The 17,795-nt window shown below is 54.5% G+C and overlaps 2 protein-coding genes across 5 annotated transcripts; one reads left to right on the top strand and one right to left on the bottom strand.

Moving 5' to 3' along the window:
* Positions 1-6,166: 6,166 nt before the first annotated feature.
* LOC111144863 (CUE domain containing 2) lies at positions 6,167-13,123 on the top strand. 4 transcript variants are annotated; one of them, XM_022499417.1, is made up of 9 exons: positions 6,167-6,247; positions 11,132-11,218; positions 11,580-11,723; positions 11,817-11,878; positions 11,960-12,090; positions 12,175-12,357; positions 12,497-12,558; positions 12,640-12,700; positions 12,785-13,123. In XM_022499417.1, exons 2-9 carry the CDS (start codon positions 11,145-11,147, stop codon positions 12,929-12,931), a joined length of 864 nt encoding a protein of 287 aa, XP_022355125.1. In that variant the 5' UTR covers positions 6,167-6,247; positions 11,132-11,144; the 3' UTR covers positions 12,932-13,123. The 4 variants fall into 4 exon arrangements, with proteins under 4 accessions (XP_022355125.1, XP_022355124.1, XP_022355121.1 ...); XM_022499416.1 differs by having other exon boundaries at positions 11,960-12,357; positions 12,821-13,123; XM_022499413.1 differs by having other exon boundaries at positions 11,960-12,357.
* A 121-nt stretch (positions 13,124-13,244) lies between these two features.
* Positions 13,245-16,530, bottom strand: LOC111144957 (F-box and leucine rich repeat protein 15). The gene is made up of 4 exons (XM_022499590.1): positions 15,225-16,530; positions 14,899-15,052; positions 14,071-14,576; positions 13,245-13,570 (listed from the first exon to the last, which is right to left on the bottom strand). Exons 1-4 carry the CDS (start codon positions 15,275-15,277, stop codon positions 13,381-13,383), a joined length of 903 nt encoding a protein of 300 aa, XP_022355298.1. The 5' UTR covers positions 15,278-16,530; the 3' UTR covers positions 13,245-13,380.
* Positions 16,531-17,795: the final 1,265 nt, after the last annotated feature.

Genomic DNA, 17,795 nt, shown 5'->3' with positions numbered 1-17,795 from the left:
ATATGAAAGGAAAGCTCTTACAGCAGGAGGAATAATGAAGTCAGAAAATCCATCTCCAATCAGTAGTAACTGATGCCAGTGAGAATCATTCATGGATACTAAAACTAATGAGTAAAAGTTTGATGAGAAACAGGCCATTTATATAGTTTTGAAGTATGTTCCAAGATTTTTTTTTTTTTAATTTTTTAAAAGATTTTATTTATTTACTTGAGAGAGCGCACGCACCAGCAGGGGGGAGAGGAGCAGGGAGAGAGGGAGAAGCAGACTCCCCGCTGAGCAGGGAGCCTGACACTGGCTAGATCCCAGGACCCTAAGATCATGACCTGAGCCGAAGGCAGGCGCTTAACCAATTAAGCCACCCAGGCGTCCCCAAGAAGATATTAATTACAAAGAAAAAATCATATCCTAGATTCCCTAGAATCACAGGGAAAACTGACAACACTTGAAGCCCACTGCAGCGGTCCCTCCTGAATAAAGTCTTTCTCACCATCTTTAGTGAGTGTCTTGAAAGTTTTTTTCTTTAACAAAGAGAAGTCAACATCATGCGCTTTCTGATATATTAAACTGAGAAAACACAACATCAGTTCAGCAGTAATCCATAATCATGAGGAAAAATCAGATAAATGTAAACAGACAACCACAGTAGTCTTAGTTGTTCAAAAACGTCCATGTCCTGAAAGACAAAAGAAGGCTGAGAAGGTGTTTCAGGTCAAAGGAGACTAAGAGCTGTGAAAATAAAAATATGCATGATCTTGTTTTGGATCCTGAATGAAAGTTGTTAGGAAGGACATTAATGGGACCAGTGGCAAGATTTGAATAAGGACTATAGGTTAGAGAAAGCAACATGGCAAAAGGTTAAGAGTGGGTGAATCTGGGAGAAGGAAAAGCAAGACTTCTTTGCACTATTCTGCAGACTTTTTTGCAAGTTTAAAGTAATTTCTAACTAAAAATAAAAACAGTAATAAGTAGGGGCGCCTGGGTGGCTCTGTCGGTTAAGCATCTGCCTTCAGCTCAAGTCATAATCTTGGGGTCCTGGGATCAAGCCCCACATTGGACTCCCCACTCAGTGGGGAGTCTGCTTGAGATTCTCTCTCCTACTGTCCCTCCCTGCTGCTCATGCTCTCTCTCTCTCTCCCTCTCCCTATCAAATAAATAAATCTTTAAAAAAAAACAGTAATAAGCAAGTTGAATCTCTGGGTCAAAAAGTAGTAAATGTGCTACAGAGCTATGTCTATGTGTTACATTTTAATCTTGGAGAATTGTCTGCATGCCAGTAAGTCTCAAATCCTTTTTTGAAACAAGGCAGGTTTCAACTAAATACTGAGTCTCACATCACATAAGGTGTGTTCTGTAACTCCTTTCTTCTCTATCCTCTCGGGTTCAGAGCTTGAAGTCTCTTAACTTCCTCTATCGCTGAGAATCTGCATTGCTCATGGACATTTCTCCCCAAGCCTTCTGCTTATGCCCTAGAAATGCCCGTAGCCTGCACACCAGTTTACCCACAGGCCCAGTGAGGGAAGAGGGCCCCTGTTCACAGGCTTTCTGAAGGAAGAGTGGCCACTCCTTTCAGTCCAGCATGCTGCCATGCATCCTTCCAAAGCCCAGTGCTTTCTCCAGGCCCTGTGGACATAAGGGAGCCCTGCAGGGAGCCTAGATGCCTCCTTCTCTGATCTTTTATTTGAACTTAACCCTTAGAAGCTTAGAACTCATAAAACATCTCGGTTGCCAGGGACTTTGCTGTTCACTTGGTTCAGTCCCCTCAATTTACATTATGCTGGGAATCCAAGAGAGAAGGAGTGACTCACCCAAGGTTATACAGTTGGTGGGAATCCACAACTCCTGATCTCAGCAGGCTTGGGCCACCAAACTCTGGTCCTGGTGGCTTCCTCCTGGTCTTGCCCCAGCCCTACCTGCCTCCGGCATCTGGAGCCCTTCACTCAGTAAACTTGGGTTGTGACTAATTTTAAGCCTTATCCTACCCCCCCTCCTTGCAATGGGGTAGTTCACATTCTATTTAAGGGAATATAATAAGAATCATAATAAACTCACACACTTAACTGAGAACTTACTATCAGAAGCCCTGAACAGGGGCGCCTGGGTGGCTCAGTGGGTTAAGCCGCTGCCTTCGGCTCAGGTCATGATCTCAGGGTCCTGGGATCGAGCCCCGCATCGGGCTCTCTGCTCAGCAGGGAGCCTGCTTCCTCCTCTTTCTGCCTGCCTCTCTGCCTACTTGTGATCTCTCTCTCTCTCTCTGTCAAATAAATAAAATAAAAATAAAATCTTAAGAAAAAAAAGAAGCCCTGAACAGAAGAAACTATCAACTTATTTAAGCCTCACAAAACTTCGATATCTGTGTAATTATTTTTTTTTTACCTACAGATGAGGAAACTGAGACCTATACGGGTAAACAACTTACCTAAGTTCACACAATGGAGAATGCACCTGGGAAATCTAGCTGTACCTTAACTTCTAGGCCAAACTGCCTCTTCTATATTAGACACACTCAGCAAAATGCAAGGAACATTTACTGAACAGCTATGTTCACTTGACTAGACACTATGGGGTTCATGAATGAGCCCCTCTAGAGAGAAATATGGAGGATTTGCAGGAGATCATCTGCTCTGCTGGGAAGCTGAGGGAGGCTTCCTCGAAGAGGTATCTGAGAGAGACTTTGAAGGATGTATAGGGTCCCAGCAGATAGTGATGGGAAGGAGGTGTCCCAGGAAGAACTGAGGAGGTCTCAGCATGAGTAAAGGTATGGCAGCAGGACCAGGGAGCAATGTGGTTCATTAGAGGGCAGGTTATAACCAGGGAGAAAGGAATCTCAGGCTTGAAAGCGAAGTGGAGGCCATACTGTGAAAGACTTTAATTACAAAGTAAGGAGTTTGGAGAAGCTCTTGAGGTCTTTGAGCAGAAGTGTTGTCCAAGTTGAAGTTGTTAAAAGATGTAGCCAGTGCCTGGAGGAGTGCCTGGCTGGGATGCTGGAAGCCTGAGCCAGCAGCTTCCCCATGACCTCTCTGTTGATGGTACAGCACAGCCGGGCACCAGAACTGAGTCCCTAGGCCGTTTGCTCAAGCTCACAGCCTATGGAATTCAGTTCTCAGAGCCAGGTGGCCAACATTCTCCCAGCCTTGATTGTGCCCTCCTGTGCTCTCTTCTGTGAATTCCTCCAATTCCCACCATGGATAAGGAACCTGGGATCTCAAGATTCCTCCTATCCCAGAGAAAGTCCGAGCTTAGAGCGGAAAAATAGGGCCCATACCCAGGGAAAGGGACAAGAGTTCTCTGAATTCCAACAGGAGGGATGCAGGATATGAGGGGAGGGGGCTTGGGGCCATGGCAGGGATTCTATGAGTACTGTGGAATCATTTCTTGCCCAGATGTGCTCCTGGTGGGGCCAGATGTTGAGAGGTACTCCAGGAGAAGTCGGGGCGAGGGAAGAGCCAGAATATCTGCATGGAGAAGGGCATCTCTCTGGAGACTGGGAGGCTTCCTGAACCAGAGGGGAACCCTAAAATATGGATCCCCAAAATAGGAGTCCCAAAGTTCCAGCTCCCTGAAAATCTCCCCACCGAAAATGAAGATCTGAGCTACGTGGGATAGGTAGGGGCGTGAAAGAGAAATCTTTCCCTGAAACACGCTTTCACTTCTGGAGAGTTAAACAGGGCAATGGGGGCTATTCCCCATCTCCAGGCAGAGCCACAGCCTATCCCTGGAGAGGGAAAGGCAAGCCTGCAAGCCCAGGAGCCACTCCACCCCCACCCTGCTTGGGTTGTGACCAAGGGCCCACACATACCCATGAAGCCTCCTCTCTTGCTCCTGGGGCTGGATCTGCAGGGATGCTGAGAATGCTCCTTAAATAGGGCCCCCTCCCTGCTCCAGCCAACTCCCACCCCCGCCCCATCCTGGCTCTTCTGAGAAAGGAGGAAGGTGTGGGAGGACTGGGCACCTTGCCCAGAGAGCCCTTTCTGACCTCAAGCAAGAGCGGGGACCCCCTCCTTCCTCCCCATCCTTTTGAAGTGTCCCCTTCCTCACCTCAGTCTCTGACTGAGTCCCTCCCACCCCTTGAGACCAGCCAGATGGGCTTTATCTCTGCTCTTAATGTCTGGGCAATCTGCCCTTTATGCCTAATTTCAAACCCAATTCCTCATTCTGAGGTTGGATGATGGGGAATTGATGTGCTAGGGGAAGATTCGGCATAGGCTTCTAGCTTTTCCCTTCAGCTGAGGACAACCAGGAGGCAAAAGTCACCTGAGGGAATGGGAAGAGAGCAGTCACCACGTCACTTTTTTCTCCCTATGTGGCTTCCAGCAGGGCCTGAAGGGCAGGTGGAATCTGGTCCCATCTTGCGGGTGGAGAGACTGAGACCTGAGGGGACAAAGAATCAGGGGCTTAAGATCAGGCCAGCTATGGAATGCCAAGCAGGACAAGTGTTCCCCAGAGCTCCTATCTTACAGTTTGTGTGTCCTTGTGCCTGTGGCAGTCCCTTTCCTCAGCCCACTGTCCTCTGACCCCAGAACCAATTCCCTGCTGCACAGAGTAGGGACCCTTCAGGATTTGAGCTGGGAATCAAGGGACTCCCCCTAAGAGGTCTTCCCATGATCCTTCTCCCAAAGCTCAGGAATTTCTTTCTGATGGTATCTACCTACATCCATCTGCCAGCCCAGGAACAGGCCAGAAGGGAGGAGAGAAAGGCACAGGGATGGCTGCAGGGATGTCAGGCCAGACGTAGGGACAGAAAAAACCTGAAAGTTCCTGTAATGAGGGTGGTAGGGAGAGAAGAGTCATCAGCATTGTGCAATGAAGGCGGGGATGGGGCTGGGGAAAGGGAGGGACAGCCAAGTCTTTAAAGAACTGGCAGAGGCCTGGGGCTGATGGAGCTACCCATCACCCCCCTTCCCAGGGGCCAGCCTAGCCAGAGTTCAAAGTGGCTGTCACCCCACCTCTCATTAACCCTAGCAGCGCCAGGCTGGCAGCGGCAGTGTTTTTATGGGAGACGCGACGCCAAAGTGCTCCCTCATTTCTCCCTCCCCTTTCCTGCCCTGACTCCCCAGCAGTGAACATCTCATTCTTTGAGGCCAGAGGACGCTGGTGTGGGTAGCTGGGAGCCTGCAGCAAGGGACAGAGCTTGACAGGGAGCAGTTCTTAGGGGAGAGGAGAGGATGGAACTTTCTACCTTGGACCATGAGCTCCTGAGGGCAGTGACAGTTTCTGAGTACACAGTACCTTATGAGGGAACTAGCCCTGAAGGGGCTCACCCCTGCTGGCTGGGGATGGGCTAGCTCACCCTTGAAGGGAACTCTTTCCTTCATGACCCCTGGCGGGATTCCTGGGAAGGGATGGCTGTGGGTTCCGCCACAGGGTAGCACCGGGGAGCTGAGGCAGCAGGAACAGAAAGAAGGTAAGGCCTTGCTAGGTCTTGGAGTTCAGTTGTTCCAGCCTATATGAGACGTGCCAATATGTCTGCCAACATGGGCATGAAGGCCCTGAGAGTTGGCATGGCCTCTAGACTGTCCTGGATCTGGGCTCAGGCTGATACTCACCCAGAACACCCACTCCCTGCTACCTCCATCCAAACCAGGCTCCACGATCCCAAGACCCAAACCCTGTAAACACCCTAATCTTGGGGGAGACTTCGCTGTTAAGGGAAGGCAAAGGGGACAGATATGGTGGGAAAGGAAGTCATCACCTAAGAGTTGACTGGGTGACGGACCTTGAACCTACACTGGACAGGAAGGGGAATAACACAGGGATTTGGGAAGAACACCAGGTTCTGGACGTAGGGGCCACCAGATCCAATTAGGGATCCAAGTCTGGAAAGACGGCAGAGATAAGGAGAGGGGAGGAAGCTATAGGATTTGAAGGCGGAGATTTTGGGGCAAGGAAGGCAGACGAGAAGACACTGGGTGGGGTCGAACGGTTCTCGGTGTTTCCCAGCTGACAAGAAACTAGGCAGGGATGCAGTCAGCAGTTAATAATACTCCACCCACTGGCGCGACCTCCACGCGTAATTCCTCCCAACCCGCAACAAAAATGGCCGCCGCGAGAGCCTGTCCAAAACCCTGAGACAAATGAGCGTGGGCGCAGAAGCCCCGCCCGGTTGTGGGCAATGCCCTTCACAAAAATGGCTACCGCGGCGCTTCTGAAAAGGAACCGCTCTGGGCCTCGCCTTTGATCTCGTTGGTGGGGCTGGGGGATGAGAGCTGCACCGCGCGGGACAAGTCGCCGGCGGCGCCCGACGGAGCAGGTGATTTCCCCTCCGGCCCCCGGCCCAGGGCTAGGAGAGTCGCGGAGAACGCTGACCCAGGGTACCCGTCCTGTGTGTTCCCCCACGGTACTCTCTGGGGCCCATCGGCCCCCCATCTCTGATTTTCGCCGTGGCCTGTATCAAGGCACATCCCAGCTTACTCAGGCCTCCCTAGTCTTGTGTCCCCAGGGCTGCAACCGCGTCCCGGTGCCCTCGGGTCCACTATTCCAGACCCTGTTGGGTATTCCGCTAGCTTGTTTAGGGAGCTCCTGCTTCAGGGGTGGACCATCATCGCGGTCCCACTTCCTGTGCACCCCACTATCCCCTTTCGTGCCCCGGTCTGACTTTGGGTGCCGGAATCCTTTGTAGCCCTCAGTGTCCTTGGCGCCTCTAAGACTTGACTTGGGGGTCAGGGGACAACGATGTCCTCTGGAACCTGCATTATGGGACTAGGGCCCCGGGAGCTGGGGTTCATAGTGGCTGAGAAACCAGTGAAGACCTCCGTGCTAGACCCTCAGAGTGCCCACACTGCTTCCCAGGACTCCTCCCACATGGCCTTCTGCTTTCTTTCTGCCTTAAGCACCTCCCCACCCCAAGGGAACAGCGTGGTGCGCCTTTCCCCAGTCTCACTTAAATTTGTCCTGGGGAATCTGTATTGAGCATCTGGAGAGTCCAGGCTTGTGCCTGGTCCTGGGTACGCTCTCAGGCCATCTGGGAGCAGTGAGGATGGGGCACTCAGGGCTCGCTATGGGGAGAAAGCGAGTCCTGCAGAATAAGAGGCAGAGGAAAAGACGTTCTGAGTGGGGAGACCCGTGTAAGCAAAGATTCTGAGGTAGGGAGGAGGGCCAACCAGGCAGGACAGGAGGATCAGAACATCATTTACTTTATGAGGTAGTGTAGCATAGTGGTTAACAGGGTTCTGGAGCCAGACTGCTTGGATGTAAATGTGCCAATAACTTACTGTGTGACCTTGGACAAGTTACTTAACCTCTCAGTGTCTCCATTTCCTTTTGGGCAAAATGGAATAGTATAATAATATTAGTATCTATATTTTAGAGTTATTGTGAGGATTAGGGAAGTTCATACATGTAAAGTGCATAGAATTATTATTACCATCAGCAGAGGTATTTAAACAGGACTTACGACAGGATGACAGTCACATTTCATGGACGCTACCAACCAGGGAGCCCTGATTTGGAGCCCCAAGGAAGTAATGGAATTCTGTGGACTACATCCAGAATTTGAAAATTCTCATGAAACTCATGTTCTTACCCTGCAGAAGGCTGGCTGCTTAGGCTACAGCTTCCCTAGCTCGGGGACTGTGGAGGAGAAATATTAGAAGCGGCCTGTGGGCAGGAAAGCAATGCTGAGGAAGGCTTGAAGGATGGAGAAGGGTGAAAGAAAGAAGTGGCAAGCTTTAAAGGCTGGGTAAAGTTTGGTCAGCCCCAGAACAGGAGAAGAGAGTGTGTTGCTTTAGAAGACAAGCTAGAGCAAAAGCCTAGGGAAGGAAGATATTCTTTGGGGGCATAGTGAGGAGTTTCCCAGTAACAACCTCCTGGCCCTCAGATCTTGATTAGAAACCCAGGGGCATCAGACACATCCCTGAGCACTTCTTCCCTAGAAACTAGACTTTCTCACTGCAGCCCTCATCCCAGCAGAGGTTGCCAGGCAACTGACAGCAGCCAGGATTTGATGTAATCCAGGGTGGGTGTAGTAGGTCTCTTAGGCGGCTGACCTTTGGGGGGAACTGCATAATGGTATCTGGCATGTGTGGTGTGAGCTGTTCTTCTGTCCAGGGCCCATGCTAGAATCTGGAGCAAGAGGCAGGCATTTACCCCTAGTAGGCGAGAGCTTCGCAGTCTTGCTGTCCAAAGTGACTCCTGTGCTGTCACAGCAACACTCTGTTACCACTCAGGGGACCAGGGAACTGTGAGCATAGATCGTAGTTCTGTCTCACCCCTCTTGGAAGTCTTGAGATTCCCCCCATCGCCTGGAATATACATGAGCGAGGCGACCTAGATTTAAATCTTTACCACAGTTCAGCCAAGTGAGTTGGGCAAATCATTAAACTCACTGAGCTTCAGTTCCTTCATTTGTAAGGCAGGGAGGAATTCTTTATTGAGTGTCCCACTCCATAGGATACCAAGTGTACACTCATGAGTATCCAGGAGTATAGTCCCTGCCCTCATGAGACAATTGGAAGAAACCTTAAACATTCCCCAAATAATTATTTTTAATTATAGCTGCGAAAGATACTGTGAAATACGGGAAAGTGCAGTCCTCAATGAGGGTGTAAGACGGAGGGGACCAAAGCAGTTCTCAGGGGTCAGGGGCAGCATCCCTTGAGGAAGAAGATTGTAAACTGAGACCCGACAGGTGAGAAGGTGTTAGACAAACGAAGGGGTGGAGGTGGAAAGCTGTCCAAGCAGAGGAAACAGTTTGTGCAAAGGCTCTTGGCACGAGAGAGCTTCAAGGTTGGCAAACTGGAAGAAAGCCAGGGTGGAGGGGAGTGATCCAGGGAGGGTGTGGTACATGGGGGGGGCTGGAGAGATGTATGCAGGGGTAAGGCCCTCAACTAATGGCCACCAAAAGAATCTGGGCTAATCAGAAGGGAAGGGGGACTTCACTGATAGATTTGTAGCATGAAAAATAGGATTTTTGTACAGGTCACGCAACTGCGATCTTTGTAAAGAATAGATTTGGGGGACAATACAGTGGTAGGAGGAGGGGTTAGGAGGCTCTGGCAGTGAAGGCAAGAGGTGGATGAAATGGGAGGAGAGATGGAGAGAAGCATATGTATTGAGAGGTATGAGAGGTGATGGTCAGTGCTTGGTGACTGGATGTGGGTAAGATGGTGTCAGGATAATTCCCAGACTTGCGGCAAGAGCAGCTGGGTACGTGAATGTGCATTTACTGATGACAGCCTTGGAGGAGCAAAGGATTTGGGAGACTGTCAGTTTGGGACATGTTAAGTCACCCACGTGGAGGTGTCCGAGAGGGAGGTGTGCAAATGTGTAGCTACATGGAGGGGACTGGGCTCGAGGACTGGCATTTGGGGATTGGTGATATAGAGTTGGTTCATAAAGATGTGGGACCACACAAGGTCTTGGGGGGAGGTGCAGAGCAAGGAGAGAGGAGGAGCGGCTGTGAGCCTGAGCTTTGCTGCCAGCAGAAGTGAGGGGAACAGAGAAAGGAGCCTGGGAAGGAATGGCTGGAGAAGGAGAATGTGATGCGTCAGAAACCAACATCGATGCTTCTTGAAAGGGCAAATATCAGGTGCAACCAGAAAAAATAGCCTTTTCTTTTCCTTCTTTCCTTCTTTCTCTCCCTCCCACCTTCCCTCCCTTCCTTCCTATAGATCCAAAATAGGCAGTATCGGCAAGCTTAAATGGTTCAACCTAATTAGACCAAAACCTGAAAAAGTAACTCATGACCTTGGACTGAGCAATTCTGGTAGAGATGTTGGAGCAGAAGCCAGATGAGCTGGGGAGAGTGGATAGAAAGGAGACTAATAAGGAAATGGAATCGACATGATTAGACTGGCTGAGTGCAGCAGATCGGGTTGAGAGAGGGTGAAATCAAGAGTAATTACCAAGTCTCAGGTTTGGCAGCTGAGTGAGTAAATGGTTGGTTCAGCCAGTGAAATGGGTGGGGGGGCAGTTTACACCGATCATGAAATATTGTGAGTGTGGGGTAGGTGTAATCTGAGATACCTCTGAGTCTTCTGAGTGGGAAGACGAGCTGACATTTGGGCCTGTGGAGCCATTCATTACCATCCATGTGTTCCCGACTCCCACATATGGACTGTTGGGAGTCAAAAGCATGTAGATGGGAATGAAATAAGTCAATGAGTATTTATTGAACATTTACTAAGTACAAGCAATTGTCTAAGTGCTAGGGTTACACCAGTGAATAAGACAAAGACCCCTGCACCTTGAAGCTTACAGTCTATGAGGGAGGTCAGACAATAGGCAAATAAACATAAGATAACATTAAGCTGTAGTAGATGCTGTATAGGAAATGAAGCAGGGTAAGGGACTAGGGAGTAGCAGGAATACTCCCTATTTTTGGTAGGTTAGTCAGGGAAGGTCTCTCTCAGAAGGTAACATTTGAGCAGAGCTCCAGAGATGAGGGGATGAACCATGTAGATATATAGGGGAGATAGGAAGGAAGAAGCTGGGGAAGTTTGAGGACCAGCAAGGAGGCTGGTGAGGCAGGAGTAGAGTGAGTGATGAGGTTGGAAAGCCCGGCAAAGGCCAGATCTTGGAGGGCTCCATAGGCTTTGGAATGGCGGATGGAAAGTCCTGTGTAGATAACCCCAAGCTGCTGGATTGGGCAGGAAAAGAGAATTCTGAAAGACTTCCCCTTCCATCAGAGCCCCAGAGCCAGAAAAGCCCCTTTGTGCAGTGGGTGGGTGGCCCATTCTAGCTGGGGGAAGGCTGTGCTTGGTCCTGAGGCCTGCTCCTTGCGGGGGCCAGACAATGGGCCCCTTGTGGTTGGACTTGAGGGCCAAGTGGCCCTCTCTATGATGGGATTCCTCAGCCAAGAGGCATGTGACCCCAAGACCTTGGCTTCTTGCCAAAGGGTCTGGGCCTGCTGCTGGGGAATGGGGTAGAGAGATGGGGAGAGGCCGGGGGAAGGGCGAGGGAACCACTGTGGAGGCCTTCTCCTGAGACAGGGGTGAAGGAGGTGGAGGGATGGGCAGGGAGGGGCCTGCAGCTCTGCTTGAGGGAGCAGGGGAGGGCTGCAGAGCTGGAAGCTGTGGACAGCATCAACAAATGGTTTCCACAGCAGGGCAGGAGGGAGGGGCTGGCCGCGCCTGGGCCTACTGGGTAGGGGCAGGCAGAAGAGGGCCTGACAAACCTACATCTTCTGTCCCTGCAGAAGAGGAGAGAGCATGGAGCTGGAGAGGATTGTCAGTGCAGCCCTCCTTGCCTTTGTCCAGACGCACCTCCCAGAGGCTGACCTCAGGTAGCAGCAGCTCTCCTAGAAGGATCATGCCAGGGTCAGGGTTGGAGTTGCTGGGCAGGACTCTAGGCCCTGGCCCATGGAAAGACTGGGGTGGGAAGCCCTCTGCTCTAATCCTGAGGTGGGGGAGAGCTGATTATGATCTGCTGGTATGGCCTTAATCTTAACCTGTTCCTGTCACCTTGCTGGACAGATGGGAAATCGAAGCTCTGTGGGAGGGTGGGATACTTTCTGGCTTCAAGGCTTGAAGTCTGGTTCATGGACACAGTGAAGCCGAGGGCTCGAGTCTCAGGCTGAGGGGGAGAGGGTGTTGCTGGAAGTACCCAGTGTCCTACTCAGGGCTTGTCCTGTCCCCTTCCTGCAGTGGCTTGGATGAAGTCATCTTCTCCTATGTGCTTGGGGTCCTGGAGGATCTGGGTCCCTCCGGGCCATCAGAGGAGAACTTCGATATGGAAGCCTTCACTGAGATGATGGAGGCCTATGTGCCTGGCTTTGCCCACATTCCAAGGTGGGATCTGGCTGGGGCAAAGAGGGAGCGGAGGGCTGGCAGACAGTGGAGGGTGGGCAGAGTCGTCCTCTTACCACCTCCTTGTCTTTTCAGGGGGACAATAGGGGACATGATGCAAAAGCTCTCAGGGCAGTTAAGTGGTGCCAGGAACAAAGGTGAGTTTGGGGCCTGGGATGACTCATAACCCCCATCCCCCCAAATCCTGACAAACCCGATGCTCTCTCTGCTTCCTTAAGAGAACCTGCAGCCACAGAGCTCTGAGGTCCAAGGTCAGATGCCTGTCTCCCCAGAGCCCCTGCAGCGGCCTGAAAAGCTCAAAGAAGAGACTAGGGCTTCTCCTACAGCTTCTGGAGACACCCAGGATGAGGTACTGGTAGAGGAGGGTACTGGGAGAGAATTAGGGGCCAGGAAAGAAGGAAGTACTGCTTCTTGTCAACACCTCTGCCCGCAGGCAGCTGGTGCTGAGGAGGAGCTGCTGCCAGGGGTGGATGTCCTCCTGGAGGTGTTCCCTACCTGTTCAGTGGAGCAGGCCCAGTGGGTGCTGGCCAAAGCTCGGGGAGACTTGGAAGAAGCTGTGCAGATGCTTGTAGAGGGGAAGGAGGAGGGGCCTCCAGCCTGGGACGGCCCCAACCAGGTATCCTCTGCTAGACATCCCCCTCCACCCAAATAGCCTCAGCCCCACGGTGCCGTACTGTTAAGCCCCCGCCCCTAGCCTATCCCTGTCTGCATCTGCTGGTGCCCTAGGCTTTAGATTGGGCTTCTCTTCTCTGCAGGACCTGCCCAGGCGCCTCAGAGGCCCCCAAAAGGATGAACTGAAGTCCTTCATCCTGCAGAAGTGAGTCTGGGCTGGGCTGGGCTAGACCCTTAGAAGGTCTTTCCGGGGTGGCAGGAGCTTCAGCCAGCCAGTTTTTGGCAGGTACATGATGGTGGATAGCGCAGAGGATCAGAAGATTCACCGGCCCATGGCTCCCAGGGAGGTGAGAGGGCTATGGCTGCTAGAGGTGTGGAGTGGGGGGGACCATCTCCTGGCTTCTGCTGCTCACCGCCCAGTTGCCTGACAGGCCCCCAAGAAGCTGATCCGCTACATTGACAACCAGGTAGTAAGTACCAAGGGGGAGCGGTTCAAAGACGTGCGGAACCCTGAGGCCGAGGAGATGAAGGCCACATACATCAACCTCAAGCCCGCCAGAAAGTACCGCTTCCACTGAGGCATTCGCCAGACTCTGCCAGAGCCTTCTAGGCTCAGATCCCAGAGGGATGCAGGAGCCCTACACCCTCCCACAGGGCCCGCCCTAACTCCTGTCCCCCTTCTCCACCCTGCTCTCTACTTCCTTGCCCCACACTGTTGACCTCCTCTTGGAGCTGCCCAAGGGCACAGTAAAGGTGGCCCCAGGAAGGTGTGAGTGCATTCTGGTCATTTCTGCTCAGCATTGGGATGATGGGGTACTGTGTCTCTCTGACCTCTCTCCCAACTTCATATCCCTTATCTCCAACAGGGCAGCAGCGTCAGGCAAGTGGGGGTAAAAATCTCTTTATTTGAAGCTCCAGAGTGGGGCAGGGCATCCGCCTCTAACCAGAGGCCCCCACAGTTCAGTTTCCCTACAGTTCATAGTCAGGCCCCGCCACACAGTCCAGCTGTGCCCCGTCGGCAGACAGGTCAGACCTGCAGGTTAACAAAGGGTGCAAAGCCTGCCATGTCCTGCAGCAGCACCAGCGCCTGATGCAGCGGTGGCTCCACGTCGATGTCCACGCCGCGCTTCCGCAAGCGGCTCAGGCTGGGCTCGGCCACATGGTGGCAGTGCCGCACCCGCAGCGAGCGCAGCGCGGGGCAGTACTCGGCCAGCGTCCTGGGGAAGGAGCCGGGTGAGGCTGGGGGCCAGAAGCCGCTGCGCCCACGGTGGGGGAGCCAGCAAAGCCCCTGTCTCCCTCAAACTCAAAGCATACTCTTCCCCCTCCATAAACGAGGGAGGGGAGCCTGGGTGGGGTCATACATTCAAAGTCTCCAGGGAACCCGAGACTTCCTCCTGTCTCTTAAAGGGGGAAACTGCTCCTTGGCTCCGCCCAGGATCTCAAGGTTTTCCCTAGTTGAAGAAAAGTCAGAAACCTGACTATGTGCAATCTGCCAACGTGTAAATACTGGTTCAAAAAAGTGTTTTTGTTTTTTTTTTCAACTATGGGCTCTATGGTCTAGGCAATCCTAGAAGCCTTTCCTGGTCTGAATGGGGGTGCCGTGGTAGCAGAAAAATAGCACCACAGTTCTGCCTTGCGACAGCTACAGCCCGCCCCTAACCCGAGGCTAAGTGAGTGACTGACCTCTTCCCAACCCACCGATCCCATGCCCAGGCACCTGACGCCGTCGCTTCCGACGCGGAGGCAGCCGGTTAGGTCGAGGTGCTCGAGTTCCGGGCAGTTCCGGGCCAACTCTTGGACCGCGGCGTCCCCCACATTGGCGTTGACTGCCAGCGAGAGGCTGCGGAGGCCCGCGCCGCGCCTCTGCGCCAGGTATACGATGGCCTCATCCTTGAGCTGACGGCAGGCGGTGAGGTCCAGCTCCTCAAGGGCCGGACAGCGGTCGGCGAGGCCGCGCAGCGCCAGGCCATCTACCCAGTCACAGTGCGCGAGCGAAAGGCGCTGCAGGCGGGGGCAGCCCTCCGCCAGCGCCCCCAGCGCGCGGCGGCTCAGTTGCCCGCAGCCGGCCAGCGCCACGCTCCGCAGCTGCGGATTCCGCGTCAGGACAGGCACCAGATCCTCGTCCGACAGCCATTCGTGACACGACGCCAGCGCCAGCTCCTGCAGCCCCTCAGCGTCCCGCAGCAGCCAGGCCAAGGCGGCCCGCGGAATCTGCGGACCCACCTGCAGGCAGGGAGGCACCTCGACTCTCAGCGGGTCCCGGGGGCGGGACGGACGCTGCCTCCCGCCCCTGAAGAGTTCTTTCCCGTCAGCAACCCGCCCTCGGGGTTTGCCACCCGCCCTCCCAGGAGAGACCCCAAGCGCCTTCTGAGATGACACCCGGCCCTCGCCCTTTAAGAGTACTTCCCGCGGCGTGGATCGCTTCCCGGGCACTCTTGGAGGACCCGGAGGGTCCGCAGGGGTAGACAGACAGGCTGGGGGCTGGGCTGGAGGCGGGGCGGGGGCGGTACCCAGACGGGGCGGGGCTTTGGCCTCCGGCTCTCACCTGAGCGGCGTCGAAGCGGCGCAGCCCCGCCAGGTGCAGTTGCACTAGCGCCCGGAAGGCCCGGCTGACGCGCTGCAACCGGAGCAGCTGGCGTAGCGGCACCCGGCTCAGGACGTGTGGGAGCAGCACGTCTTCCCAAGGCAGGTCCAGGAGCCTGCGGGTAAAGGGGCGTTGGCGGTGGCGTCCCCCAGCCGCAGTCACCAGCGAGTCCGCCTCTGTTATGCTTCTGCGCCCCGGCTCCTAAGAGCGGCCCCCAGACCCGGCCCAGTTCAGCTCCTCTCCCCCAGGTCCTTCTTCCCTTTCCCGGCCCCTCCGGTGCTCGGTACCTGACGGCTCCGGGCTCTTGCTCCCCTCCGGACGGCTCCATCGGTGGCTCCATCGGCTGCCTATTGCGCGTGCGCAGTAAGGTCTTCTCGCTTTGGCCTTGGAGCGGCCTCGGCGAACCCGCCTCCTTGGGCTGTAGAGGCAGACCGATTCAATCGAGTGCGATCTCACTGAGGATCCTATCTAAAAGCGTTCCGGATGGATCTCGAAACTGAGAGCGAAACAGACCGGAGGTGTTACATCAGACCTCGCTGGGCTACAGGGCTTGAGAACTGAAGCTAGAGAATGCGATGGTGCAGCAGAGACTGGGTCTTTTTTCGTCTTGGGCCAGTGGCCGCCTCTGAGTGAAGTGATGATGGGAGGAGCGGGCAAAGCCAAACGCAGATGGGGCGGAGCCAAGACTCCAAGGTTCTGGGCCTACTCTTTGCCCTCTGGTCGTGTTTAGCGACTTTGAAAAATGGGGAGAAACTATCCAGGCTTTTACTGTCTGGCACATAGTTGGTGCCCGGTAATTGTTGAATGAATCGAATGGGCGAAGGTAGATTTTTTCTTCCTTCATCAAGCAAGCTTGCCCAAACCTCTCATTCCTGGTTAGTTAAGTAGTACAGAGCTGTCCAGCCCCTTCCACTCCCGGAAGATTTGGAATGGATTTGCACCTCCAGGGGAGAGACATAGGGGGCGCTAAGAAGGATTATCTCTCCAGCTGGGTCCCTATCTTTTCCCCAGGAGGTCTAGAGTCCTGAGAAGAATGAGTGCTCAGCTCAGCCCACCAGGAGTACCCCTTCTCGGTTGACCTGGAGATTTAGTGGTAGGGTTTGGGGCTCGACCCGCCCTGGGGCAGTGATGTCCCAGAACTTTAGGCTCAGACTTTGGGCCGCCGTCTCACCCCGTCCGCAGTTCCTGGTTCCAGGGTCCCCTCCGGGGAACCCCCGGAGCAGGAGCAGTGCTTTCCCCATCATCCATTGGTGGGGAGGGTGTGAAGGACGCTGAGGGCTACTGCTGTCGCCGAGAGCTGCCTCCTAGCAAGGCTGTGCTCTCCCTTCGTGCAGCCGCTTCATCTCCCTCTTCATAACGAAAACTGCTTCCCATCCATTATTTCATCAGGGCTTCGGGCACTTCTGCAAGGTGAGCAGCTCTGTGCTGTTACTCCATTTTAAAGATGGAACCGAGGCCCTGGAGGGGACGCGCCTTGTCCCGGGTCAAGCAAGTCGCGATGGGGAATTCAGGCATCCTAGTTTTCCCAGAATCCCTTCAACCCTCTCCCACCCCCCAATGCAGCAAGAAGGGAGAAGCCAGCAGCGGGGAAGGACCAAAGAGGGTTAACTTGGGTGAGGGACTTGCTTCCTTTTCCTTAGTCTGCTTAGGGAGGGGGTAGATGGGAGGACCGACCTCCGCTAAGGTTGAGCCTTGTAGGCGCGCACCACCTCGGGACGCGCGCCTCTTCCTCCTCCCTGCTTTGTTCGCGCCTCTGCGCCTGCGCAGTGCGACAAATCTGGCGCTGTCCCTTTCAGCACCACGCGGAGCCCGCGCCGCCCCTCCCAGCGGTGAGCCCCGCGCGCCCCCGTCGCGCACGTCCTCGCGCCCCTTGACTGCCCGGACAGACCCCTTCTTCCTTCCGAGGTCACCACCTGCATGCCCTGGCGTTCCCAAGGAGAGCAGTTGCCATAGTAACTCTGGCAGTGCTTTCCTAAAATAGCTGGGCCCCCTTCTACCTTGGCCAAGGGCACAAGGGTTGCCTGCTCCCCACTTCCTCCACTCCCAGCATCATCCGGTCTAACCTTTTACCCTCAGATAGGCAGGACACCTAACTCAGGCAGCAAGGAAGTTCTTTCTAAAGTCTGACTAACATCCCTCCTGCTGCATCCTGGGCGAGTGGTCAGGGTTGGGTCTCCTGGGTCCGAAACGCAAAACCCCTTAGGGCTTGAGGCAGTGTTTCCTAGATCTCTCTTCCTTAAGTTGACGGTCTCCTGGATTTAGGGGGCGGGTCCGGTCTACACCCATACTGGTGTGCTTGGCGCGGCCGCGTGCTCGTGGGGGCGGGAGCGCGTGTGGCATGTAACAGGTCATGTGGCAACCTCCTAGGGACACGCGTGGGGTCTGGAGCGGGACACGCGAGTGCAGCTGGGTCTGGCGTGTGGCTCAGGGGGCGGTGGAGGAAAGGGACCAAGACACGATTGGGGTGGGGCACGTGAGGGTCTTGGGAACAGAACCGGGGGTTCCATACATCCTCCCCCTCGTCAGGGGCGGGTCTCAGGTTGGCGGGAGAGCCCAGCGGGGACCTAGCGTCGAGAAGGGGGGCCTGCCTCCGGGGCTCAGGGCTCCGGGAAAGGGCGGGGGGGGGGGGGGGGGGGGGGCGGGGGGGGGGGGTGCGCCCTGCCTGAGCCGCGCGTAGGGGGGAGGGGGAGGGACTGAGAGGCAGGCGGGCCTGGAGCAAGCGGGAGCAAGCGGGAGCCGCGCTGCCTTCACAGCTGAGCTGGGTCCAGCCTCTTCCCCGCCTCTCCTCGGCCCCAGCTCCCGGCGAGCAGCGGTGAGTACTGAGGCAGCTCCAGTCGGAGCTGCACTGGGATGCCCTG

The sequence above is a fragment of the Enhydra lutris genome, unplaced genomic scaffold, assembly GCF_002288905.1.
Source record: "Enhydra lutris kenyoni isolate GAN:26980312 unplaced genomic scaffold, ASM228890v2 scaffoldscaffold12, whole genome shotgun sequence".
NCBI lineage: Eukaryota > Metazoa > Chordata > Mammalia > Carnivora > Mustelidae > Enhydra > Enhydra lutris.
This window is presented reverse-complemented; position numbering and strand designations above follow the sequence as displayed.

What these genes read in the sequence shown, in the direction of transcription:
- LOC111144863 (XM_022499413.1), top strand. Translation starts at nt 11,145, where the DNA reads ATGGAGCTGGAGAGGATTGTCAGTGCAGCCCTCCTTGCCTTTGTCCAG. An exon ending in GGCTTTGCCCACATTCCAAG is followed by an intron (nt 11,724 to 11,816) that starts GTGGGATCTGGC and finishes TTGTCTTTTCAG; the next exon opens with GGGGACAATAGGGGACATGA. An exon ending in GGCCCATGGCTCCCAGGGAG is followed by an intron (nt 12,701 to 12,784) that starts GTGAGAGGGCTA and finishes GTTGCCTGACAG; the next exon opens with GCCCCCAAGAAGCTGATCCG.
- LOC111144957 (XM_022499590.1), bottom strand. Translation starts at nt 15,277, where the DNA reads ATGGAGCCACCGATGGAGCCGTCCGGAGGGGAGCAAGAGCCCGGAGCC. An exon ending in CAAGAGCCCGGAGCCGTCAG is followed by an intron (nt 15,053 to 15,224) that starts GTACCGAGCACC and finishes CTTTACCCGCAG; the next exon opens with GCTCCTGGACCTGCCTTGGG. An exon ending in GCCGCTTCGACGCCGCTCAG is followed by an intron (nt 14,577 to 14,898) that starts GTGAGAGCCGGA and finishes CCCTGCCTGCAG; the next exon opens with GTGGGTCCGCAGATTCCGCG.